Here is a 24275-nt window from a genome sequence, read left to right on the forward strand (position 1 = left end):
GCAACATTATTCACAGTAACCAAGGTGTGGAGACAACCTAAGTGTCCATCAATGGATAAATGGATAAAAATGTGGTTTGTGAACGCACGCAGAGGAATATTATTCAGCTTTTAAAAAAGGAAATCCTGCCATTTTCGACAACATGGATGAATCTGGAGGGGATTATACTAAGTGAAATAAGCCAGACAGAGAAAGACAGATACCTGATATTACTTATATGTGGAATCAAAAACAAAAAAACAAAAGTCAAACTCACAGAAACAGAGTAGAAAAGTTGTGAGAGGCTGGGGGATGAGGGAAATAGGGAGAGGTTGGTAAAAGGATATATATAATCTTTCAGTTATAAAATGAGTAAGGTCTGAGGATCTAATGACTATAGTTGATAACACCTTACTATATAACTGAAATTTGCTAAAAGAGTTGAACTTAAATGTTCGTTGCAAGAAAAAAAAATATGTGAGGTGATAGATGTGTTAATTAACTTGATGGGAAAATCCTTTCATAATATATGCTTGTATCAAATCATCACGTTGTATACTTTAAATATCTTACAGTTTTATTTGTCAATTATACCTCAGTACAGCTGTGAAAAAATACCTACTGAATATAGTTTTCCTAGTGGGTTGTTTTATCCTGTTTTTAATGTTTGGTTTCTTTGCTTGTTTGTCTATTGTCCTTAGGATATAACTGACTTGGGATGTGAAGTCACAATACTGTATTTTAGCTAAAAACTAGAAAGCACTCAAATGCCCATCAATGGTGGAACGATTAATTTGTGGCATATCCATATAATAGAAACTGTACTCAGTGAATAAATACATCAATATAAAGTATAACTACATGCAACAATGTGGATAGATATTCCAAACAATGTTGAAGAAAAGAAGACACAAATAAGCTTATACTAGATAACTGCATATACATGTGTATGTTATGTATGTGTGTGTATGTATATGTGTACATATATATACATATACACATACAGTTTTGCCTATTTTTATACTACAGTATAGAAATATATAGCATACTATATGTAGTATAAAAATAGTCAAAACTATACATATGTGTGTGTACTATACTATACGTTGTATAAAAATGGGCAAAACTGTATATATACACACACACATTTATATACACACATACACACCAAATTCAGTAGGTTTATAGTATATATAGTATAAAAATAGGCATATATATATACACACACGTACATACACTATATTCAGTAGGAATATAGTATATTTTATATAGGATAAAAGTAGGCAGAGCTAATCTCTTCTGACAGAAGTTACTGTTAGGAGGACAATGCCTGGAAGGAAATATAAGACGGGATTTAGGGGTGCAAGTATATGTTTTGTTTCTTAGTTTGAGTGGCACTCACTTGTGTATGTTTCATTTGTGAGTGATGAGAAGCTATAAAATTATGTGTACTTTCTCTGTGTGTATTATACTACAATAAAATATTTGTTCAAGTTGTCTTTTAAAGCCAATCGAAATAGTTCTTTTCTAATGTGATTGTGGCACAGCTTAATATAGAGTTAGACTTCTTTCAAAACTAATTTGCGTTCATTTTGGAATGTAGACACCCAGAATATGAGATTTATAGCCTGGACAGTGCTCTCCATAGTCATGAACTTGGTTCTTTGATTTCTCAGGAGAACGTGTGCCTGTCAGGGGCTGGACCCAGAGACCTGTGGTGCCTCCTTTTCTTTTGGTTGTTCATGGAGCATGTACTACAATGGATGTAAGTTTGCCAGGAGCAAGATCCCAAGAAAATTTAAGCTGCTTGGGGATGACCCAAAAGAGGTTTGTTTACTTCCTGATGTATAATCTGTTTATTTTTCATGGAGAATTGATGAGCACAGATGAAGTGAACAATATAATATACTCAAACTCTCATTAACAGAGAATTTTATCTCAGAGATAGATCAGTAAAATTTTGGCTAAACGGTAGGCACACACAATAATATTTTATAAAATTAGCATAATAACAACCATGTGATACTAAAGTAATAAAGTTTGATCAACATAAACTATACTTATGGCCTTTTACACTTATTGTTTGTCTTCTATGTAAACTCCAGAGTTTCACACAGCTGTCATTTCCATATTAAAACTAAGTATTACTACTTCAGTGTTAGAACTTTCATCTTTTGAACCTGGATTATAGAAATCATGTTCGTGACTGCCACATTCATAAAAGTCCATTTCTAGTCAGTTTCAACCCATGAGATTTGATGCCTTAATGTTACTATAATAAATGCATTCAAGTAACTAAAACATTTAGATTTTAATATAAAGGTGTAGTTGAAATAAATGAACATTGATTTCTCATTGACATCACTGGTTTTTGTCCTTCTCTAGAATATATAGTTCTCAAAATATAACTTGTAGATTGGTATCACGTTTAACAACTTTTGTGTAGCATGGTATTCTAGAGTATGCTAATTGAATAATCAGAAAACCTCAGTATATTTAGCATTCATATATGATCAAATTTTTAGTAAATCTATACATGTTATAATTTTTTTCAAATTTTAAATGCAGTTGAAATATGCAATTATACTATTGATATAATTTTTATACGTCCCTTTCAAAAATTTGTTAGCTTTATTATTTGTGACTATAATAGTAAGTGGAAGTTTAATAAAGTGCAAAAGCTCTTCAAGTCATGATATAAATTTTTCATAGAATCGTAACATTTTAATAAGCTGTATTAATGTGCTAGATATCCTCTTTGCATAAGAAAACACAAATATTTGATAAACCTAATGAATAGCAATTTTGCCTACTGTCTTAACACTTTTAATTTTCACACTGGAGAGCATTTTCTCCACTACTTCATAAATGTTTATCACTCTGTTTCATGTAAACAAATGCAGGGGATGGCTAGTGACATCCTCCCTCTGTTAGGTAGGAGGACTCCAGTCAGAAACCTCCTCACCTTCTAAAATGCAAGCAAGTATACCTCTGCCAGCTGCTTACATCTCCCAAGGTTTTTAGAGAAATAGCAATGTGAAATGAGAACTTCTAAGTATGAATAGAACAACTGAGTATCATCCCCTACCATTTAAAAAAGCATATTCTTTGCTCGGGGGTAGGGGCAAATATACCTGAACATTTTTCCTCTCAAGTAAACTTTACAAAGTTTTTCATATACACCACATTATAGTTCTTAGGGTTTTATTCATATTTGAATCACATAGTAATTTTTAGTTCTATGGAGTGATCATTTCAAATTTTGTAATGCTATTTTTTATAAACATTTAAAATATAAAGATTAGAAATAGATTAAAACAAATCCTTTCAATAGCTCATCTTCCTCGGCCACTAATTGGAGAAGAATAGAGAATGTGACCTTTTAAAGACCGTATGGCTTCATTCTCCTAATCCTACTACCAGCATAGACTTATATTAATAAAATGCCAAATATCTGCATGCAAAGTAGAAAATTGATTAATCTCATGTAAATACCAAAGAGCTAGACATTTAACAGCACATACAAAAATAGGTCTATGCTTTTCACTTAGAAATAGTCACGTTAAGATGATATTTAGTTATTGGGTTGGCCAATGTTATGGGAAAACCCCGAACAAACTTTTTGGCCAAGCCGATATTTAATGAGATGGTATATATTTGTGATTTGGATCTAAGATACAGGGGAAAAAAATCTAATTGATAGCCTCTCTCATATATGGATAGAATGGATTTAGAATTTAATATGTAGAATTATTCATTTTATACAGGAAGAGAAACTGGAGTCTCATTTACAAAACCTGTCCACTCTTATGGCACCAACATACAAGAAACTTGCACCTGATGCATATAATAATCAGGTAAGTTTAAACAGTTATTGACAATGATTAGAACACTTTACTTACTCATTATTGATGGCCTATCTTTACAAAAATATTTTTGAAGCAACGATTTTCCTTTATTTTTCTAACTTTTTCTCTTCCTAATTGTTGAAACCACTGCAGTGTTCTGTTTTTGCTATATGAATATTTGATATATGAAAATTACACCATCCAAAAGAGTATATTTTTGGTCTTTTAATCTATAAAGATAATGAGCTTTTAAGGCTCACAAGCTATTTTACCTACTAATCTTGTTCTCATATGGATAATTTTATCTCTGTAAGCAGACTTTAGTGATTAATTGCAATTATATGGCTCATACTATAGGTTCTAACCACCTGTTAACTGTTTCCACAGCAAGTCTATACATGTAAAGCTGTGGGTGTACTACTTTGTAAGTGTATATACATGTGTCGAGATATGTCAGATTTTGCTAGATTTTTCCTTTTTCTTTTTCCTTTCCTATTTTCTAAGTGTGTGCTGGGTTATACCTATATGGAAGGCCAGGTGATTTGTTCAGAAATGCTCGCGAAGGAGGCAAGACCGTGAAGTCTACACTGTTTCAATAACATCAACAGCAAAAGCACTAAATGAAAGCCTGTTATGAACCAGATGCTGTGTTTAGTCACTGTGGACATTAAGATGAGCAGTGCAGATTCTCTGTCCTTACAAAACTCCTTCCTTAGAGGAGACAGAGATATGTAAAATGCCAGCTATAGAAAAACATGATAACAGCTGGGATAGAAGTATGCACATTTCTGAAGGAACAAAAAGGTTCTCCCTGAAAGTAGAGATGTAAGGTCACAAATGGCCTTGGAGGCCATACAAAGATCTTTGAACTTTATCTTATAGGTAAGAGGCCTACCACTGGGGTGTTCTAAGTGTATATTGGGGACGGTGAGGGTGAAGTGATTTAACTTGAAAAGGTCACTCAAGCCAAATAAATGAAATACAGCTTAGATTATAGAAGATTAAATTAGAGAAGTAAGCTGTTGCAATCACTGGGCAAGAGACGTTAAGGTCCTAATTTAACGAAATATCAGTAGTGATAGAGAAAATGAAATTAAGTATGTGAAATATTTGGTGGAACTTATAAACTTAGTGACCAATCAGATTTGAGAACGAGCAAAAGAGAGAATTTGAGAGTCCACCAAATTTCTGGCTTGGACAGATGGTTGTATTAGTATTAGGAATCAGTGAGGAAAAGTAAGTTTGGAGGAGATAAGGAGAAGATGACAAATTTCATTTTGGACGTGCTAGGTTTGACATACTTCTAGGATAATTAAAAGAAAAATCGGGAGAAAAATCCAGGTTAGCACTGTGATTTGGGAATTATCAAAATGCAGGAAGTAGTTAGTAGTAAATACAATTTTTCAGAGTGAAGATTACAAAGAGGAGAAGGGGCTAATGATTTTAATATTTAACATTTTAGGGGTGAGTGGGGAAGAGAAACCAGTGAAGGAAGGACTGGGGGTAGGAGCAATGGAATAGGAGAGGTTAAAGATTTAAGAGGAAGAGGAAGATTGATAGATGGAGGAAAGCTTGAGGTGATGAGAAGGTATTCAGAACAGAGTACACAGCAGTATGGGTACGGGAAAGCGTGAAGTATGACACATTTTGCAAACATTGTCATTTACTTAATAATGTTAAAGACTCTATAAGGGGACTAGATTAGTCTACATAGCAGAGACAGACAGGGCACCAATTCTAGCCAACAATTTAGCTATTCTTGTTTCCATTGTGGACTTTAACATTTTCCCCAAACCTCAATTCTTTTTTTTTTTTTTTAAGTGGGAGCAAAGGACGCAACTTTAATAATGACTGTCTCTTTATAAGTTGTTTTATGTCACAACCTAGATATTTAGAGATATATGTTAATGTCTATGGAAATTATTTTAAATGCTATTAATAACAGTGGGATTAATATTGTTATTTTTACACCCTTACCTATTTTAATCAGTGTCACAGAAAAGTATAAGGAATGGTTTGCTACTGTTGTAAAATAATTCTGGTGAGCAAAATAATAAATCAAGCTATAAAAAGAAAATAAATTGAGTCTATGTTGCTAGATTTCAAGTTTGGCCATTTTCTGTTGAGTGAATTTTTTATAGGGGCTATTAATCAAATGGCTTTAACTGGGGAAAGGGACAGAACAACAAGCATTGATGTTCTTACTCCTTTGATTCCTATTATAGACTGTCTCATACGAACTTGATTATCTAAGCATTTATATTCTACACTATTACTTTTTGTTTGGAGTATTTTATGCATTTCCTGAACCTGGAATATCTAAAATATGAAGGTACCCCCAAGTTTTTAAGTTATAACAAGATGATTAGGTATAATTCCTTAGATGTGTTTTAATATTTGTATATGAGTAAATGTGTAGATAGATACACTAAACAATTGGCATGAAGTTTCAGTTAAGCAAGATGAATAAGGTCGACAGATCTGCTGTACAAATCGTACCTGTAGTCAACGATAATGTACATTTAAAAATTTGTTAAAAGTGTAGCTCTCATGTTAAGTGTTCTTACCACAATAAAATAAAATTTAAATACATACATACATTCATACATTAAAAAATAAATGTAATGTCTATATAAACTAAATCAACTAATGGCTAAGAACGAATAAGGTGTTTTTTATATTGCATGGTAGGTACTACTGGAAAGTTTATCCATATGTCTTAACATGGTTTAGAGACCCCAGAAAACAGCCATGTGATCTTTTCCTACAGTATACATAACACATCAAGGTTATAGGTGCTGTGGAAGTCTACTATTTGGTATTTGCCTCCTTCCCCCAACTGAATATAGTACCTTTATTTCTCATATATGAATGTTCTTCTTTGCTTTGTTCCTTGATTTCATAAAGTCTTATTGGTGAAGTTAAGCTTCATTGGGTCTTCACAGCATTTCTTCTGTTAGCTCCATGGAATTAGAATATAGGTTTTCTTAACTTAAATATCCTTTATGTCTATCCAGTAGAGTTATATTTCTCTATCTTTTCTATGGTTATCTTACCATTAAACTTTAGGACTGAATTAGCAGGCTCAAATCTCAAAATCATGTGCTTTCGTCATGTGTGGAGAAGACATTTTAAAGCAAGAAAACTTCCTTTGACAATGGAAATATTTTCTGTCTACACTGTTCAGAATGGTAGTTACTAGCTGCATGTGGTTACTGAACACTTGATATGCGGTTAGTGCAATTGAGTTAATGAACTTTTCATTTTAATTAATTTAAATTTAAATTGCTACATGTGGCTAGTAGCTGCCATATTGAACAGCACAGATTTACACCATCAGAAAGCCATGCACTTAGAACTGTCTTCCAGACATAGAGATAAATTTCCAGTAATCCAGTCACAGACCCCTGCATGGTATTTCTTATGAGATGGCATGAGTCTAAGGACCAGCTAGATTTTGTATACATTTTTATTCAAGGAACAGAATAAAGCCAACTAGATCACATCATCGCACAATATTATTACACTAATATATGTGTAATTAGAGTCCCAAAAGGAGGACAGAAAAATATTTTTAAGTATAATGGCCAATTGTTTTTCAAATTTGTTCAAAACTATAAACCCATTCATCCCAGAAGCTCAGCAAGCACCAAATGGTGGAGGTGGGGGGAGATATTAAGAAACTATATAAAATCACATTAAAATCAACTTGCTTACAGTGATTAAGAGAAAATGTGAAAAGTAGATGGGCGAAAAAAGACATTACTTCTTATAGGGAAAAAATGGATGACACACACACAAGACTTAAAGTCTGAGAAAGATGCAAGAAAAAAGAGGAAAAACATCCTTAAAGTACAGAAAGAAAAAAAAAAGACTATCAATCAATCTACAAATCTATAACCAGTAAAAACAGCTCTCAAAAGTGAAGACAAAAATAAAGATTTTTTTTTTTTCAGGCATACAAAAGCTGAAATAATTTACCACCACCGGCAGACTAAAACTTCAAAAAAGTTAAAGGAAGCCCTCTGATAGAAAGAAAAATGATACGATAGAAATCTAGATTGGCAAAAAGGAATGAAAACATCATAAATAGTAGATATGCGAGTAAAAAGACTTCTTCCCCTTATTTAAAAAATTTCTTTACAAGATAGTTTATTTTAAAATATATTAAAAATGTAATTTAAGATTTATAACATATAAAAATAGCACAGAGGCTTAGGGATTGGAAGTATACTGTTGTAAGATTCTTATGTCATATATGTATGGAATGGTATATTACTTGAATATAGACTGTACACTACACTGTAAACCTTAAAGCAGGCAGCCACTAACCAAAAAATGTATAAGTAATCCCCCAGTAAAGAGATGAGAATGGAATTAATCCCAAAACATATTTTAAAATATGGAACTAAAAGAAAACTAAAACAAATACAAAACAAATAGCAAATGGTATATTTAATCCCAGCCATATCAAAAACCACATTAAATATAAATTTTTTAACACTCCCAGTTAAAAGGCAGAGCTTGTGATATTGAATAATCACATTGATACAGAACAATTGTGATATTTAGAAAAGCAAGAACCAAGAAATACCGTGCTTGGGCTTCTCTGGTGGCACAGTGCTTGAGAGTCCGCCTGCCGATGCAGGGGACACGGGTTCGTGCCCCGGTCTGGGAAGATCCCAGATGCTGCAGAGCGTCTAGGCCCGTGAGCCATGGCCGCTGAGCCTGCGCGTCCGGAGCCTGTGCTCCACAACAGGAGAGGCCACAACAGTGAGAGGCCTGTGTACCGCCAAAAAAAAAAAAAAAAAAAAGAAATACCATGCTAATGTCAATCAAAAGAAAGCTGGAGTGATATTAATAGCAAAGTAGATTTCATAGCAAAGAATATTATAAAGAGGATCATTTTATAATGATAAAAAGGTCAGTTTAGCAAGAGAAGATGATGATCCTAACTATGCATCTAATAATAGCTTTAAATTTTATTAAACAAAAACTGATACAACTAAAAACAAACGAAGCTACAGATACAGTCAGTTTTCAATATATCTCTCTCAAACCATTAGAACAAGTAGACAGAAAATTAGTAAGGGGACAGAAGACTTGAACAACACTTTTAACGAAATTGATGTTATGTATAGAACTCCCCATGCAATGACAGAATTAACATTATTTTCAAATATACAAGGATGATTTACCAAGATAGTTTATATTCTGGGTCATGAAACAAGTATTGATAAATTTAAAAGCCAAAAAATATGTTCTCTGATCACAATGAAATTAAATTGAAAATCTGTACCAGAAGGATACCTACAAAATCCCTAAATATCTGGAAACTTAGTGACTTATTTCTAAATGACCTATGGGCCAAAGAATAAATCACAAGGGAGAAAGTATTTCAAACTGAAGGAAAATGAAGATGTGACATTGAAATTTGTGGGATGCAGCTGTGAAGCTTCTTATAAAAGTCTCAAATCAATGATCTATGTTTATATCCTATGAAGCTTGGAAAAAGAGCAACTTTAGCCACATAAAAGGCAGAAAGAAGGAAAAACTAAAGGTAAGAACAGAAATCAATGAAATAGAATACAGAAAATAGAATATATCAGTGAAACCAAAAGCTAGTACTTTTAGTCAATTTGTTCAAGAACAAATGAGAAGGTACAAATTGTCAATATCAAGAATTAAAGATGAGACACCATTATATATCCTACAGATAGTAAAAGAATAATAATGAAAACATTATTAAAATTTTATGAAAATAAATGACTTAGATGAAATGGGCAAAGTCCTTGAAAGGCACAAATTACTGAAGCTTACTAAAGAAAAAGTACCATGAATAGTCCTATATCTATTTAAAAATTGAATTTGTAATTAAAAACTTTCCCAAAAAGAAAACTCCAGGCACAGATGATTTCCCTTCCAAATTTCACTCATTATTTAAGAAAGAAAGACTAGTTCAATGGAAACTCTTCTAGACAGTAGTAGCAAAGGAGTAAGTACTTCCCAACTCATTCTATGAGGCTGGAAATATCCTGGTCAGACAAGGGCATTAAAGAAAAAATAAAGTCCAATGATATTCATGAATACTGATGTGAAAATTCTTAACAAAATTTCATCTAAATACATCCAACGATGTGTAAAAGGGATAATATATTATGATCAAATGGAGTTTATTTCAGGAGCAGCTGGTTCATTTAACACTCAAAGATCAATCAATGTGATTCACCATATTAACCAACATAATGGGAAAAACTATCTCAATAGATAGAGAAAAAGCATTTGACAAAATTTAACATCTATAGAAGGAAACTTTCTCAGCCTGATAAAGGGCATAGATTAAAAAACTAAAACTAACATCACACATAATGGTGAAAGAACTAAAGTGTTTAGTGTTTTTATGGTAAAGTAGCAAGTTAAAGAAGCATTTCATTCCTTAACTTGCTCAGCTAGGTGGAACTGTAATTTCTTTGCTCCATTTTGTGACATGAAACTTTTTAATGCTATTTTATTGTGATAGGATCATGCCTATTACCTAAGGTAGGCTTTGCCATCTATGAAAACTCAGTAAATGGAAAGCTAAATTTTTTTAAAAAACACATTATACATTGGGAACAAGAAAAGCATATCCATTCTCACCACTTCTAGTTAAAATCTTTTTTTTTTTAACTTCTGAAGTAGGTTTTACTATTTGTTGAAGATGTTCTCTGTGCCATATTTATAAACATAAATTTAATATACAATTGTCATACAATAATAAAAATAAATACTTTTTACTCTTTATCAAATGAATGTTTGCTTAAGAAAATTCAAGGGATGTTTTCAAGAATAGTTCTCATCTTGCCAGCAAGCTTTTTGTGACAGCCTAATTTTTTAAATTGAGGTATAGTTGATTTACAATATTATATGTTTCACATGTACAACATAATGATTCACAATTGTTAAAGATTATACTTCATTTATAGTTATTATAAAATGTTGGCTATATTCCTTGTGCTGTATAATATATCCTTGTATCTTATTCTATTGAACATCTAACTGGAAATTTTAGACCATGAAATAGGCAAGAAAAAGAAAATAAAAAGGATACAGATTGACTATGAAGAAATAAAACTATCCTTATTTGCAGACAACATGTGTGTGGAAAGTCCCAAAGAGTCTACCAAAAAATTTCCTAGAATAAATGGTTTAGCACAGTTGCAAAATACAAAAATCGATTGTATTTCTCTATACTAGCAATAAACCATTAAAAATTGAAATGAAAACCAATAACAATTAAAATAGCATCAAAAATATGAAATTCTTAATATATATCTGACAAAAATGTACAAGACCTGTGCACTGAAAACTACAAAACATTTCTCATAGAAATTATAAAAGACCTAAATGGAACGATATACCATGTTCATGGATCACAAGACTAAGTATTATTAAGATTTCAGTTTTCCCCAAATTAATCAATGGATTCAGTACATGACCTATCAAAATCTCACCAGGTGTTCTGAAGGAATTGACAAGGTGACTCTAAATAGAAATGTAAAGAACCTGTAATAGTCAAACTTTTTTTTAAAGAACAGAATTTGAATACCTATACTCCCTGATTTCAAGATTTACTACAAATCCACATTTACTAGTAATCAAGACAGTTGATTATTGGCATATACACACATAAATACACACACACACCAGCACACCATTACATAACAAAAGATCAGAATAGAGAGTCTGGAAATAGATTCAACATGTATGGTCAATTGATTTTCAACAAAGGCAATTCAATGAGATAAGTGTAAACTTTTTACCCAGCAGTGTTTGAACAGTTGGATATCCATATGGAAAAAAATTCTTTGACTCTTAATCTCACACCCTATGTAAAAATCAACTCAAAATGGATTTATTTATGTAAAATTCTAGAAAATGCAAACTACAATAATCTCTAGTGACAGAAAGCAGATCAGTAGTTTCCTGGGAACAAAGTGGGAAGCATGAATTATAAAGAGGCATGAGGAAACTTATGGGAATGATAGATATGTACATTATTTTGATTGTGGTAGTGGTTTCATGTATGTATATGTATGTGTGTGTGTGTGTGTGTATATATATATATATATATAATCAAATAGTATAATAAACAGCATATATTTAAAGTGTAAGTCAATTATATCTCAGTAACACTATTAAATAACTTTACTGTGTCAAGGCATTTGCTCTATTTTGTGTCATTCCATTGTATTTGGGGATATAAAATATAATACTAAGGAACCTTTTTGACCTGCTCAGTACACAGGTCCTGTACTTTTTTGTCAAATGTGTGCCTAAAGATTTGAAATGCCTAAGTACTTCCCTAGTCACACACTCGCTTCCGTTTTTCAGATTGAATATGAACACAGAGCACCAGAGTGCCGTCTGGGTCTGAAGGAAGGCCGTCCATTCTCAGGGGTCACTGCATGTTTGGACTTCTGTGCTCATGCCCATAGAGACTTGCACAACATGCAGAATGGCAGCACATTGGTAAGTGGTGCTGAGGAGAGGTTAGCAGCATGTCCTGTTGAAGAGTAGAGGACTGGAAGTTAGCAGCATTTAGAGTAATATGTTTTCTGCCGGTGTCCCTGCAGAGAACAGTGTTTTCATGAATGATTGCTATTGCAAGGTGACCTTGTTTTGCATAACTAGTACTCTCATAACAGGTTGGCATGTCACATTAGTGGAAAACTGTATTGACAAGCATGTGAAAATCATGGAAATTCTTGGGCTTCCCTGGTGGCGCAGTGGTTGAGAGTCCGCCTGCCGATGCAGGGGACGCGGGTTTGTGCCCCTGTCCGGGAAGATCCCACATGCCGCGGAGCGGCGGGGCCCGTGAGCCACGGCCGCTGAGCCTGCGCGTCCGGAGCCTGTGCTCCACAACGGGAGAGGCCACAACAGTGAGAGGCCCGCGTACCGCAAAAAAAAAAAAAAAAACATGGAAATTCTTGGTGCTAATCTAAACCAGTGACTAAGGCTCTCCAGCTACAATCAGATGCCCAAAAAAATTCTTTCAAAATTCACTGTCACATATCTAGTAGGTTATAATCAGTTAAGCAAAAAGCCATATACGAGCTAAGGTACCAGTCCAGCCTGCAGAGAAAAGTATAAATGAAAAATGCATCGTCGATGTCACACCAACTACTACAGAAAGTTCAAAGTGCGAAAGAACCCATTGTAAGTACATATTACAGTGGGTAAAATGGATTGGTCCTTGTATTTGAAGGCTTTGGTAAGGGGAGAAAATGGATCCATCTTAGGGGGGAGCAGTGTTGCGTACCATCAAAACCCAGGGTGTGGCCTTGCACCTAAAGAGATGACTCAGAGTGGAGATAAAGAACGAAAAAGCTCAAGTACAGAAACTATAAATTAATCAACCTAATGAGTTATCAACATGGATACAGGTGTAATTGAGGAAGATGACCAATGAGACCTAACATGGAAAATAGCAGGCAGGCACTATAGTTAAATTATAGTGTAGAAGAGAATTCAGAGAGATAGTAGGCAGTAGTGGAATTAATTCGAGGAATCTGCTGTGAAATTTTTGTTGAGAAACAAAGAAGGTATTGGTCTAGAGCAGGGGCTGGAAAAGTTTTCTGTTAAAAGCTTTGCAGGCCACATAGGATCTCTGTCATATTCTTTGTTTGGGATTTTTTCAATAAAAAGTTCTTTAAAAATGCAAAAAAAACATTCTTAGTTCACTGGCCATACAAAAACAGGCTGCAAGGCAGTTTGGCCACAGGCCCTAGTTTGCTGATTTCTGATTCAGGAGAACAAACATGAGACTTATCATCCACAATATCTAACACCGTCACTCACCAGGTATTGAACACCTGCTCATCATTTGGAGGTTCTGCTAGATTCTGGGAAGTAGAAGAAATAAATGATAGCTGGAGCTACAGGAGGTCTTGAAGATAACCAGGTTTCTCTCCAGCAAGGTGATGGAGAGTGGGCAGAGGATGAGAAAGTTTTTGATTGAAGGGGAATTTGTCTCTGATAGGTCACAGGTTCTGTGAGGTGAAATGGAAAGCAGCACTGGAGAGGTGGAAGCGAGTAGGGATAAATTGTGGGAAAAGGTTACAAGTGCTCAGAGGCAAGGATTTGGGAAGACTTATGTGTACGAAGTGAAATGCTCATTTTAATACCATTGCATGTTAAACTTATTTATAAAGGTAAATCTAATGTAATCATCACACTCCTTTCAAGAGTATCTTTCAATGATTTTGTATTACCTTGGGTTTTAAGTAACTGTGGTCGCATTTTCTCCGTTAATTAAAAACACTAAATACTAAAAGCTAGTATTTTAAAACCAACAAACAATCTTTCATCAAAGCCAATGTGATTGTGGCCAACAAAAGAAATAAAGTACCATCAAATTATCAAAGCAGCAGAAGTAGCTTTTTTTTTTTTCTTTTCAGAAGAGAAATGAGTGAGAAGAGAAACAGTAAGTTAGATTTCATAAAGTACAGAGGAGGGAAAAGAAAGGTAGAAGCAGTGTTAACTTAAATATTACCTGTATCAATCAAATCTTCAATTTTACATTATTTAGATTTCACTTTGGTATCCTGTGGAAATTTCTTAAACACAGCTAAGGAGAGTTAGCTGTGAGGAAAGATGTGAAATCTCTTTGTGTACAAAGTATGAGATGAGGCAAATGTGATGTTACCAAAAGCAGAGGAAGTCATTTGGTAGAGGAAACTTGTAGCTTCTTTTTGAAGCTTCTTCCCTTAGTCAGAAATGTATGTGAAGAAGTGTCACTGCAGTGACTGTAACGGTTCCTGATAGATTCCAAAAAAAAAAAAATGTCAACATGAACTTGTTTATCTTGATGTACATTTTGATGCAATTTTCATTAATAACAGACAGTCATGGTTTTATGGTAACAAACCAATCTGGTCCACTAGGCCAGCACCACAAATGTAAATACTGAGAAGGGAAAACACACGCACACACACACCAGCTGTCATCTGGACTGAAACTGAGTCTGTGCTGTCTTATTTCCCTGCCAGGTATGCACCCTCACTAGAGAAGACAATCGAGAAATTGGAGGAAAACCTGAGGATGAGCAGCTCCACGTTCTGCCTCTCTACAAAGTCTCTGATGTGGATGAGTTTGGGAGCGTAGAAGCTCAGGAGGAGAAAAAACGAAATGGTGCCATTCAGGTACTGAGTTCTTTTCGACGGAAAGTCAGGATGTTAGCAGAGCCAGTCAAGACATGCCGACAAAGGAAACTAGAAGCCAAGAAAGCTGCGGCTGAAAAGCTTTCCTCTTTGGAGAGCAGCACAAATAAGAACGAAAAGGAAAAGTCAGCCTCCTCTCGCACCAAACAGATTGAAAATGGAAGCCAGGTGAAACAGTTGGCAGGTAAATTTAATGTGAAGCACTGTATGTTACGTGACACTTATTTTAAAAACGAACATTGTTAACTTTGGAAGGTTATGTTCGATCATGGTCTTAGTTCTGTACTAGAATTTTCTCTAAAGTAGCAAGGCCCAGGCTTTGTTCTTGGAGATGGTAGTGAGGTGTTGCATCAGCCCCAGTGTGAGGGAGAAGTTTGGATTTTATTCTATACTAAATGGCAAAGTTTTATAGTAAGTGATATGGTGAACTTAGTGTTAATCCGTCAATGACAGACAAACCAAATTAGAGGTAGAGGAACTAATAGTTTGGAGATTGATGCAGTAAACCAAGAGTGAGGTAATAAGAGCTTGAATTTTGGTGGTAGCAATGAAGATATAGGAAGAGATGACAGAAGCGAATTCTTCCAAAATGATTATCAATACGATGGTGACAAACCATTAGAATGAAGGAGAAAAAATACTTAAGGATGACTCCAAAGTTATAAGCCTAGATAATTAAAACAGTACTATTTATTGAGGTAACTTTGAAAATAAGATTTATGAGGGAAGGCCAGGAGAATAAGATACCTTTCTTTAGCCATGTTGAGGCTGAGGTGTACCAGGGGAATCCACATATAGCTCTTAAAAAGCTTTTACCCATCAAAATAGATCACATCTATAGTAGTAGCAATAGAGCATTATTTATCAATGCTAGTAGATACTCTGTTTCTTGCTTTGTCTATAGTTAATACTCTAAAAGGAGAAATCATACAATGTGATGTCCATATCCAAATTTCAGAGATGGTATTGGCCTAGCTATTAACAAAAGAAAAATGCATATCTTTTGCATTAGTATAATGCTCTGCTTAGAACCAACCGTCTTTGCTTCACAAAGTCAAATCTCCCTACTGATTGATTTTGAAGCTCAAGGATAAAACTAATTTAGAATAATATGTCAAAGATGTTTAATAAACATTTGTTGATTGGTTGACTTACACTAAGAGAAGTAAATCCTATCCACTCCCTGATATCTCTTTTAAGTTAGCTATAAAGTACAATCAGTTAGAACTTTGTGTCTAGTTCCTTCTAACTGGCCTCTGCAGTGATTGTTTCAGTTCTCAGGACTGCCATTGTGGCTCCATTTATCTGTTCTCATCTCATATTACTCTTTCTTTTAAGTGTGGCCATGAAACAGAAGTATGACTTTTAAAAGTTTCATTTACAAAGCTGAAAGTTCCTTTAAAGTTGTATCTACAACTGTGTTAATTTCCTTCCTGGAAAGCACGCTAATGAAATAGGGTTTGCCAATTGTATAAGATGCTTTGGGTATTTAAATGGATGTCATTCTTTTTCTCATAGCATTGCTGAATCTTCCATAACAAATTTTTTGCTACATTACCTATTTAACATATTTGATTGCATGCCAGGCAATGGAGAAATAAAGTAAAATAAGACATGGTCCTTTCCCTCAAGGGACTACTTTGCAGTGAGGTGAGGAGGGGACTAAAAATGGATAATTCCAGTACGTTATGACTGTTGCTTTATCTGACTGATGTTTGCAGTGGCCATGACGAAGTATTACAAAAGCACTAGAAGTTGGGTTTATAGACAGCTTCCTTGAGGAAGGCATAACTGTGTCAAGGAAGGGCAGGGAGATGGCAGGGCACTTCAAGTAGAGAGTGTGGCTTGATCAAACACGCAGAAGCTCCAGAGAACACGATGCTCTCGATGGAATGGCTTTTGGATGTTTTATTACATTTTTCACCATTTTCCAAAATGTACTGCTGTGTGCTCTGCCATTTTATTTCTAATGCTTTAGACACAAAAAATGACGCCAGACGGTGATTAGAGAGCTCTGACGTTGCTCTTGTCCTCGTGTGATGGGTGTTGCATAATTCTACTGACGGTTCTCACATACATGTAGGCATCCTCCCTAGTTCTCATAAAGTGCTGATCAAGCGTGTTTGTCCTCGCTCTCTCTTATCCTGTCCACAGAACTTCTGCGACTTTCAGGACCAGTCATGCAGCAGCCCCAGCCCCAACTGCAGAAGCAGCTTCCACAGCCACTGAAGCAGCCACCACAGCTGCAGCAGCCACACCACCCCTTCACTGATAACCCTCAGTCAGAGTCTGTCAGCTCTTACACGTCTTCTGGATCCACCAGTCTATACACGAGAAGGCCCAATCCAGTTAGTCCTTATCCAAGCTCTTCACACACTTCAGATATTTATGGAGGCGCCAACCCTATGAACCTCTATTCCACCTCATCCCAAGCTGCAGGTTCATATTTGAATTCTTCTAATCCCATGAGCCCCTACCCTGGGCTTTTGAATCAGAATAACCAATATCCATCATCATACCAATGCAATGGAAACATATCAATGGACAAGTGCTCCCAATATCTGGGTTCCTGTTCTCCCCAGTCTCAGCCCATGGATCTATACAGGTATCCAAGCCAAGATCCTCTGTCTAAGCTAAATCTACCACCCATCCATACGCTTTACCAGCCGAGGTTCGGAAATAGCCAGAGTTTTACTTCTAAGTACTTAGGTTACGGAAACCAAAATATACAAGGAGATGCCTTCAGCAGTTGTACTCTTAGACCAAATGTACACCATGTAGGTACATTTCCTCCTTATTCCGCTCATGAGATGGATGGCCACTTCATGGGGGCTGCCTCTCGATTACCACCCAATCTGAGCAATCCAAACACAGACTATAAAAATGGTGAGCATCACCCACCTTCTCACTTAATCCATAACTACGGTGCAGCTCCGAGCATGTTCAACAGCTCTCTTCATGCCCTGCATCTCCCAAACAAGGAGAATGACGTGCTCTCCCACACGGCGAATGGGTTATCTAAGACGCTTCCAGGTCTTAACCATGATGGAGCTGCTTCTGTCCAAGAAGGCTTCCACAAAGTGCACGACGCTGGCAGTCAGGAAAAGCAGCCTTGTGCTGCCGAGGACAATGACGAGGTCTGGTCTGATAGCGAGCAGAGCTTCCTGGACCCTGACGTTGGGGGAGTGGCTGTGGCTCCGACTCATGGGTCCATTCTCATCGAGTGTGCAAAGCGCGAGCTGCACGCCACCACCCCTTTAAAGAATCCCAACAGGAATCACCCCACCAGGATCTCACTCGTCTTCTACCAGCACAAGAGCATGAATGAGCCAAAACATGGCTTGGCGCTCTGGGAAGCCAAAATGGCCGAGAAAGCCCGCGAGAAAGAGGAAGAGTGTGAAAAGTATGGCCCAGACTATGTGCCTCAGAAAACCCACGGCAAAAAAGTGAAACGGGAGCCCACTGAGCCGCATGAACCTGCCGAGCCCACGTACCTGCGCTTCATCAAGTCCCTTGCCGAAAGGACCATGTCCGTGACCACAGACTCCACAGTAACTACATCTCCATACGCCTTCACTAGGGTCACGGGGCCTTACAACAGATATATATGATGTCGCCCCTTGTGGTTACCTCATTTGAAAAGACCACAACCAGTCTGTCCATAGTGTAGTTCTCATGATGTGGGCAGTGGGGAAAGGACACAGTATTCCTGACAAATGTGGTGAGAGGAACCTCAGCTCACCAGCAAAGAAAGAGGTCATCTTACCATAGCACTTAATTTCCACTGACTCCTAAGTGGTCACAGATGGAATCTAGGCAAAAGACCAAAGCATTCTATGCAAAAAGAAGGTGGAGAAGAAAGTGTTCCACAATTTACATTTTTAAACACTGGTTCTGTTATTGGACGAGATGATATTTAAATGTGATATTTTTCCCCCTTTACAGCTCTACACATCTGTGACCACTTTTAATAATACCAAGTTTGCATAGTCGTGGAACACAAATCAAACAAGTACTGTAGTATTACAGGGGCAGGAATCTTAAAATACCATCTGGTGCTGAATATACAATGTACTGAAATACTGGAATTATGGCTTTTTAACATGCAGTTTTTACTGTAATCTTAATATTAACTTTTATTTATCAAAATAGCTACAGGAACATAAATGAATAAACAGCAAAACACTGAATTTGTTTGGATGTTCTAAGAAATGGTGCTAAGAAAATGGTGTCTTTAACAGTTGAAAATTAATGCCTTTATATCATCAAGATGCTATCAGTGTACTGCAATGCCCTTGAATAATGGGGGTACCTTTTCATTCAAGTTTTTAATCATAATTACCTATTCTTACACAAGCTTAGTTTTTAAAATGTGGACATTTTAAAGGCCTCTGGATTTTGCTCATCCAGTGAAGTCCTTGTAGGACAATAAACATATATATGTACATATATATATACACACAAATATGTATATGTGCACAAACATGTATATCTATAAATATTTTAAATGGTGTTTTAGAAGCACTTTGTCTACCTAAGCTTTGACAACTTGAACAATGCTAAGGTACTGAGACGTTTAAAAAAAAAAAAAGTTTACTTTCATTTTAGAATGCAAAGTTGATTTTTTTAAGGAAACAAAGCTTTTAAAATATTTTTGCTTTTAGCCATGCATCTGCTGATGAGCAATGTGTCCATTTTTATTACAGCCAGTTAAATCCAAAACGGGACTTATTGGATTCAAGGGAATACATTAGTCCACAAAACACATGTTTTCTGGTGCTCATCTCACATGCTATACTGTAAAACAGTTTTGTACAAAATTGTATGACAAGTTCATTGCTCAAATATGTAGAGTTTTAAGAATTTTCTGTTAACTGCAGGTAGTGATTAACCGCATGCTACAGACTCAACAAAGCTAGTTCACTTAAGCAATGCTATTTTATGGATCTGTATGCTCTTCAGCGCTGCCTTTGTGTTGATAATTGTACGTTGTGATGTTGTCATTTCTTAGCTTAAGTGTCCTCTTTACCAGGAAGATTGAGCAGACTGATGCCTGCATAAGATTAATAAACAGGGTTAGTTCCATGTGAATCTATTAATTAAAAGAAAAAAAAACAGGCAGCTGGTTTGCTGTGGTGGTTTTAAATCATTAATTTGTATAAAGAAGTGAAAGAGATGTATAGTAAGTAAATTAAATTGTAAACAAAACTTTTTTAACGCAATGCTTTAGTATTTTAGTACTGTAAAAAGAAATTAAATATATATATATATATATATATGGATTTGAAGCAGAATTCACATCATGATGGTGCTACTCAGCCTGCTATATATCATAATGTGAGCTAAGAATTCATTAAAGGTTTGAGTGATGTTCCTATTTGTCATATACCTCAACACTAGTTTGGCAATAGGATATTGAACTGAGAGTGAAAGCTTATAGCATTGTGTACCATCATTTTTTTCCAAGTCTTTTTTTTATTAAAAAAAAAAAAGCATACCTTTTTTCAATACTTGATTTCTTAGCAAGTATAACTTGAACTTCAACCTTTTGTTCTAAAAATTCAGGGATATTTCAGCTCATGTTCTCCTTATGCCAACATGTCACCTGTGTTTATGTAAAATTGTTGTAGGTTAATAAATATATTCTTTTTCAGGGATTTAACCCTTTTATTTTGAATCCCTCCTATTTTACTTGTATATGTCCTGATGTAACTAAAACTAATTTTGTAAATCTGTTGGCTCTTTTTATTGTAAAGAAAAGCATTTTAAGAGTTTGGAGAATCTTTTGACTGTTTCAAGCAGAAAAAAAAAATTACATGAAAATAGAATGCACTGAGCTGATAAAGGGAAAATTGTAAGGCAGGAGTTTGGCAAGTGACTGTTGGCTAGAGTCCTTAACTCTCTAAATAAAGATGTTTTGATCCTGTAACCAATACAGGCACAGATCCATGAGGACTTCTCTACACAAACAAAACACTTAGGGGGATGGTGTGCAATCAGCTGTACAATTATGTCTTAGTCTGTGTACATTTTTGCTTACTAACATTTCAAATAAATTCTTAATCAACAGAGGCCTTTGAGTTTTATTGGTCAAATCTTTATAACTTGGCTTTTGTCTTTTAAAAAAATGTCTCCAGTTTTTGGCTGTAACCAATTTACAGGCATTTCAAGAACATTTGTTTTGTATTTGTCAAACTGCATGATTTTAATATTTTGCATATACCGTATATCTCACCCCACATATTTGATTACTTCATGCACATGTGTTGGTTTTGAGTCAGCCATCCCGATATGAGTGAATATTTGGTTTCTGTATCCTCCACTGTCATTTGTCAAACTGCTGGCCAACAAGAGCAGGAAGTATAGTTTGGGGGGTTGAGGAGAGATTAGGTAGGGAGGAAGAGAGGAAATTGAGTGGCATATTGTAAATATCAGATCTATAATTGTAAATATCAAACCTGCCTCAGAATGAATGGAAAGCAGATCTCCAATTTGCTTATATAGGAATATCAGGTTGACTATATAGCCATACTTGAAAATGCTTCTGAGTGGTGTCAACTTTACTTGAATGAATTTTTCATCTTGATTGACGCACAGTGGTGTACAGTTCACTTCTAAAGCTAGTGGTTAACTTGTGTAGGAAACTTTTGCAGTTTGACACTAATATAATGAATCTGTGTGCATTTTTCTATGCTTTTTTAAAAAACAGTTTCATTTCATTTTCATGAGATGTTTGGTTGTCTGTAAAAATCTGAGGATGGTTATAAATACTGTAAGTATTGTAATGTTATGAATGCAGGTTATTTGAAAGCGTTTATTATTATATCATTCCTGATAATGCTATGTGAGTGTTTTTAATAAAATTTATATTTATTTAATGCACTCTAAGTATTGTCTTGTTGAAGTTTCTGTTTACTGCCTGAATTACTGCCACCTCGGTGAGGCAAAAGGGAATGAAAAGAAATTGCTTTTTAAAGCTACTTTGTAGATGGTTATTCTTTTTTTTTTTTTTTTTTTTTTTTTTGCGGTATGTGGGCCTCTCACTGTTGCGGCCTCTCCGTTGCGGAGCACAGGCTCCGGATGCGCAGGCTCAGCGGCCATGGCTCACGGGCCCAGCCGCTCCGCGGCATGTGGGATCTTCCCGGACCGGGACGCGAACCCATGTCCCCTGCATCGACAGGTGGACTCTCAACCACTGCACCACCAGGGAAGCCCGGAAGCCCGATGGTTATTCTCAATAGCAAACTATATGGTAACATCGAAATAATTAAGGCCAAAATATTTCTCTAGTTATTCAACTTTGTTTTCAAGCTTGTTTAGCCTCTTCACTTTGCATGTGTAGCCAGTGTAAGTCAGGAGTGGTATAACAGCACTTCTGCTGACCACAGGCTGACCATCCCTCCTGGTGTAGAGTCTGAGGGCTATCGGTGACAGCAGGGACACCAGGGTTGAGTTCATACTGCTTAGGTCTAAGGCCAGCCCTGCTTTCAGATTCTCATTTTCCTCCTCAAGTCCACTCTTCAAGGAAAACTCCTCTTCCTGCCTATCGGAAAGGCAAGCAATGTTAGGCAACGGGAGTGGGAAGAGGTAGCCTGGGAGGCACCAGACAGATGTGCATGTCCTCACCCACCCCACATGGCTTCAGGGAGCTGGAGGCTACATTGTCCTCCTCTCTACCCCTTCCCCTGTCATGTCAATCACCCCTCACACAGCCCCAGTGCACTCCTGCTGAAACACTTCCTAGAAACACAAGATACCAAACACAGTTACTAGTTCTACTTAGACTGAGTCTTCCAACCCTCACCCTGACCCCTTCCGAAATTGGTAGGGAAATCATTTACATCATGCCTGAAGTAAGGGAATTCCCTTTCCCATGCTGGGTCAAATAGTCATGCCTGAGCCCAGGAAATGACTGCCGTTTAATGATCTTTGAACTCGTGGCCTGGGTGATTCCTCCAGCACTCTACTCAAGCCAGGATGTTAAGAGGAGAAGCAACATCATCATTAAAAAGCAGTGATTCACCAATTTTATTTTTTTTTTAATTTCAACCCTCTTGGGGTGTTGTCAACGCTCATTTCATGATCCATCCTCTGGTTGGACCTTGGGAACCTCCCACTCTTCACATTTGCTAGTCTCCACTGCCCAGGGCAAGGGGAATTTAAGGTTCTGTGAGCACAAAAACTTTTCCTGCCAGGGCCCATCCAGATCCCACTAGTGGAAGCTGGTGATGCCAGTGCCCTGTAAATGAAGGTGCAGGCAGCCCTGCGGCTTCTAAGCCCACAAGTGGAGAGGAGAGACAGCTGGCAGTAACACATGAGCCAGCATCACAAAGCTTTATTGACCCCTTGCCTCCTCTGGAAATAATTGCCAAGAATGAACCTTTTCATGCAAGCAGCCATGCACACAGCTGCCCTGTCACACAGTACCACTTGCTCCTTTCCTTGGTCTCTTCAGTTGGTCTATCCTAAAAACCCTCCCTCCCGCTTTGGGTAATTCGAGCTTCTCTTCGACTCCTGCCTGACTCTCCTGCTCTGTACCAAATCAGCTATGTAAGATTCAGTGAGAAAAGACCTTATTCATCAAGGAATCTTCTCCTCAAGCTGCAGAGAATTTTTATTTGGTTTTGTTGGTTTAAAGGCCACCTGGAGGTGAGTGTCCAGCAAAAAAAAAAAAGGAAAGCTGGGGGAGCATCTTTTCTTTCAAATCAATGCAGGGGGAGAGTGCGGGCCACATGAAACACTTGCTAACTAACTTCAGTCACTGGGCTTTGCGGTAAGGGGCGGGGTTACTTCCTCTAAGGGGCGGGGTTACATCCTCCCTGCCTTCTTCCCTCTCTCCGCTGAGAAACACTCTCTAGTTGTTAGAGTGGTGAGAAAACGTTCGCAAAAAAGCCTAGAAGAGAATTAACCGTAATTATAGATTATTTCAGTTTTACCAGCACTCTTAAGTTTTCGAAGAACAAAGATACTTTTATTCCCATATTTCCGAGGCCACGTGCCTGCATTTCCCTCTCTCTTACCAGGCAATTTCTCACAAATGTCTTTGCTTGTCTGGTACAACATTCATTCCCTCTTGAAAGGAGCCTCTCTTTTCCTTGCACACACGCTGCACGAGTATGCTTTCTTTGGGGGCTTCCTTTTATGCTTTTTCAAAAGGAATTTCTTGACTTACATTGACATTTTACTTTCTAATCAATTCTTAATTCAAACTGAAATGAGATTTCTCCTTAGTGGATGAGTAAAATAG

General features: G+C 36.4%; 1 protein-coding gene across 2 annotated transcripts in view; it reads left to right on the forward strand.

Moving 5' to 3' along the window:
* The window catches only part of TET2 (tet methylcytosine dioxygenase 2), a 133841-nt gene extending 111931 nt beyond the window's left edge, over positions 1-21910 (forward strand). The window contains exons 7-11 of one of the 2 annotated variants that reach the window (XM_082653028.1): positions 1656-1806; positions 3747-3836; positions 12201-12338; positions 14858-15212; positions 17183-21910. In XM_082653028.1, coding sequence (XP_082509154.1) covers positions 1656-1806; positions 3747-3836; positions 12201-12338; positions 14858-15212; positions 17183-18639 — 2191 coding nt within the window. In that variant the 3' untranslated portion in view covers positions 18640-21910. Of the gene's footprint in view, positions 1-1655; positions 1807-3746; positions 3837-4331; positions 4455-12200; positions 12339-14857; positions 15213-17182 lie in introns of those variants that run through there. The other variant, XM_082653029.1, reaches the window with a different exon arrangement.
* Positions 21911-24275: the final 2365 nt, after the last annotated feature.

The sequence above is a fragment of the Grampus griseus genome, assembly GCF_964374135.1.
Source record: "Grampus griseus genome assembly, chromosome: 4".
In the NCBI taxonomy this organism is placed as follows: domain Eukaryota; kingdom Metazoa; phylum Chordata; class Mammalia; order Artiodactyla; family Delphinidae; genus Grampus; species Grampus griseus.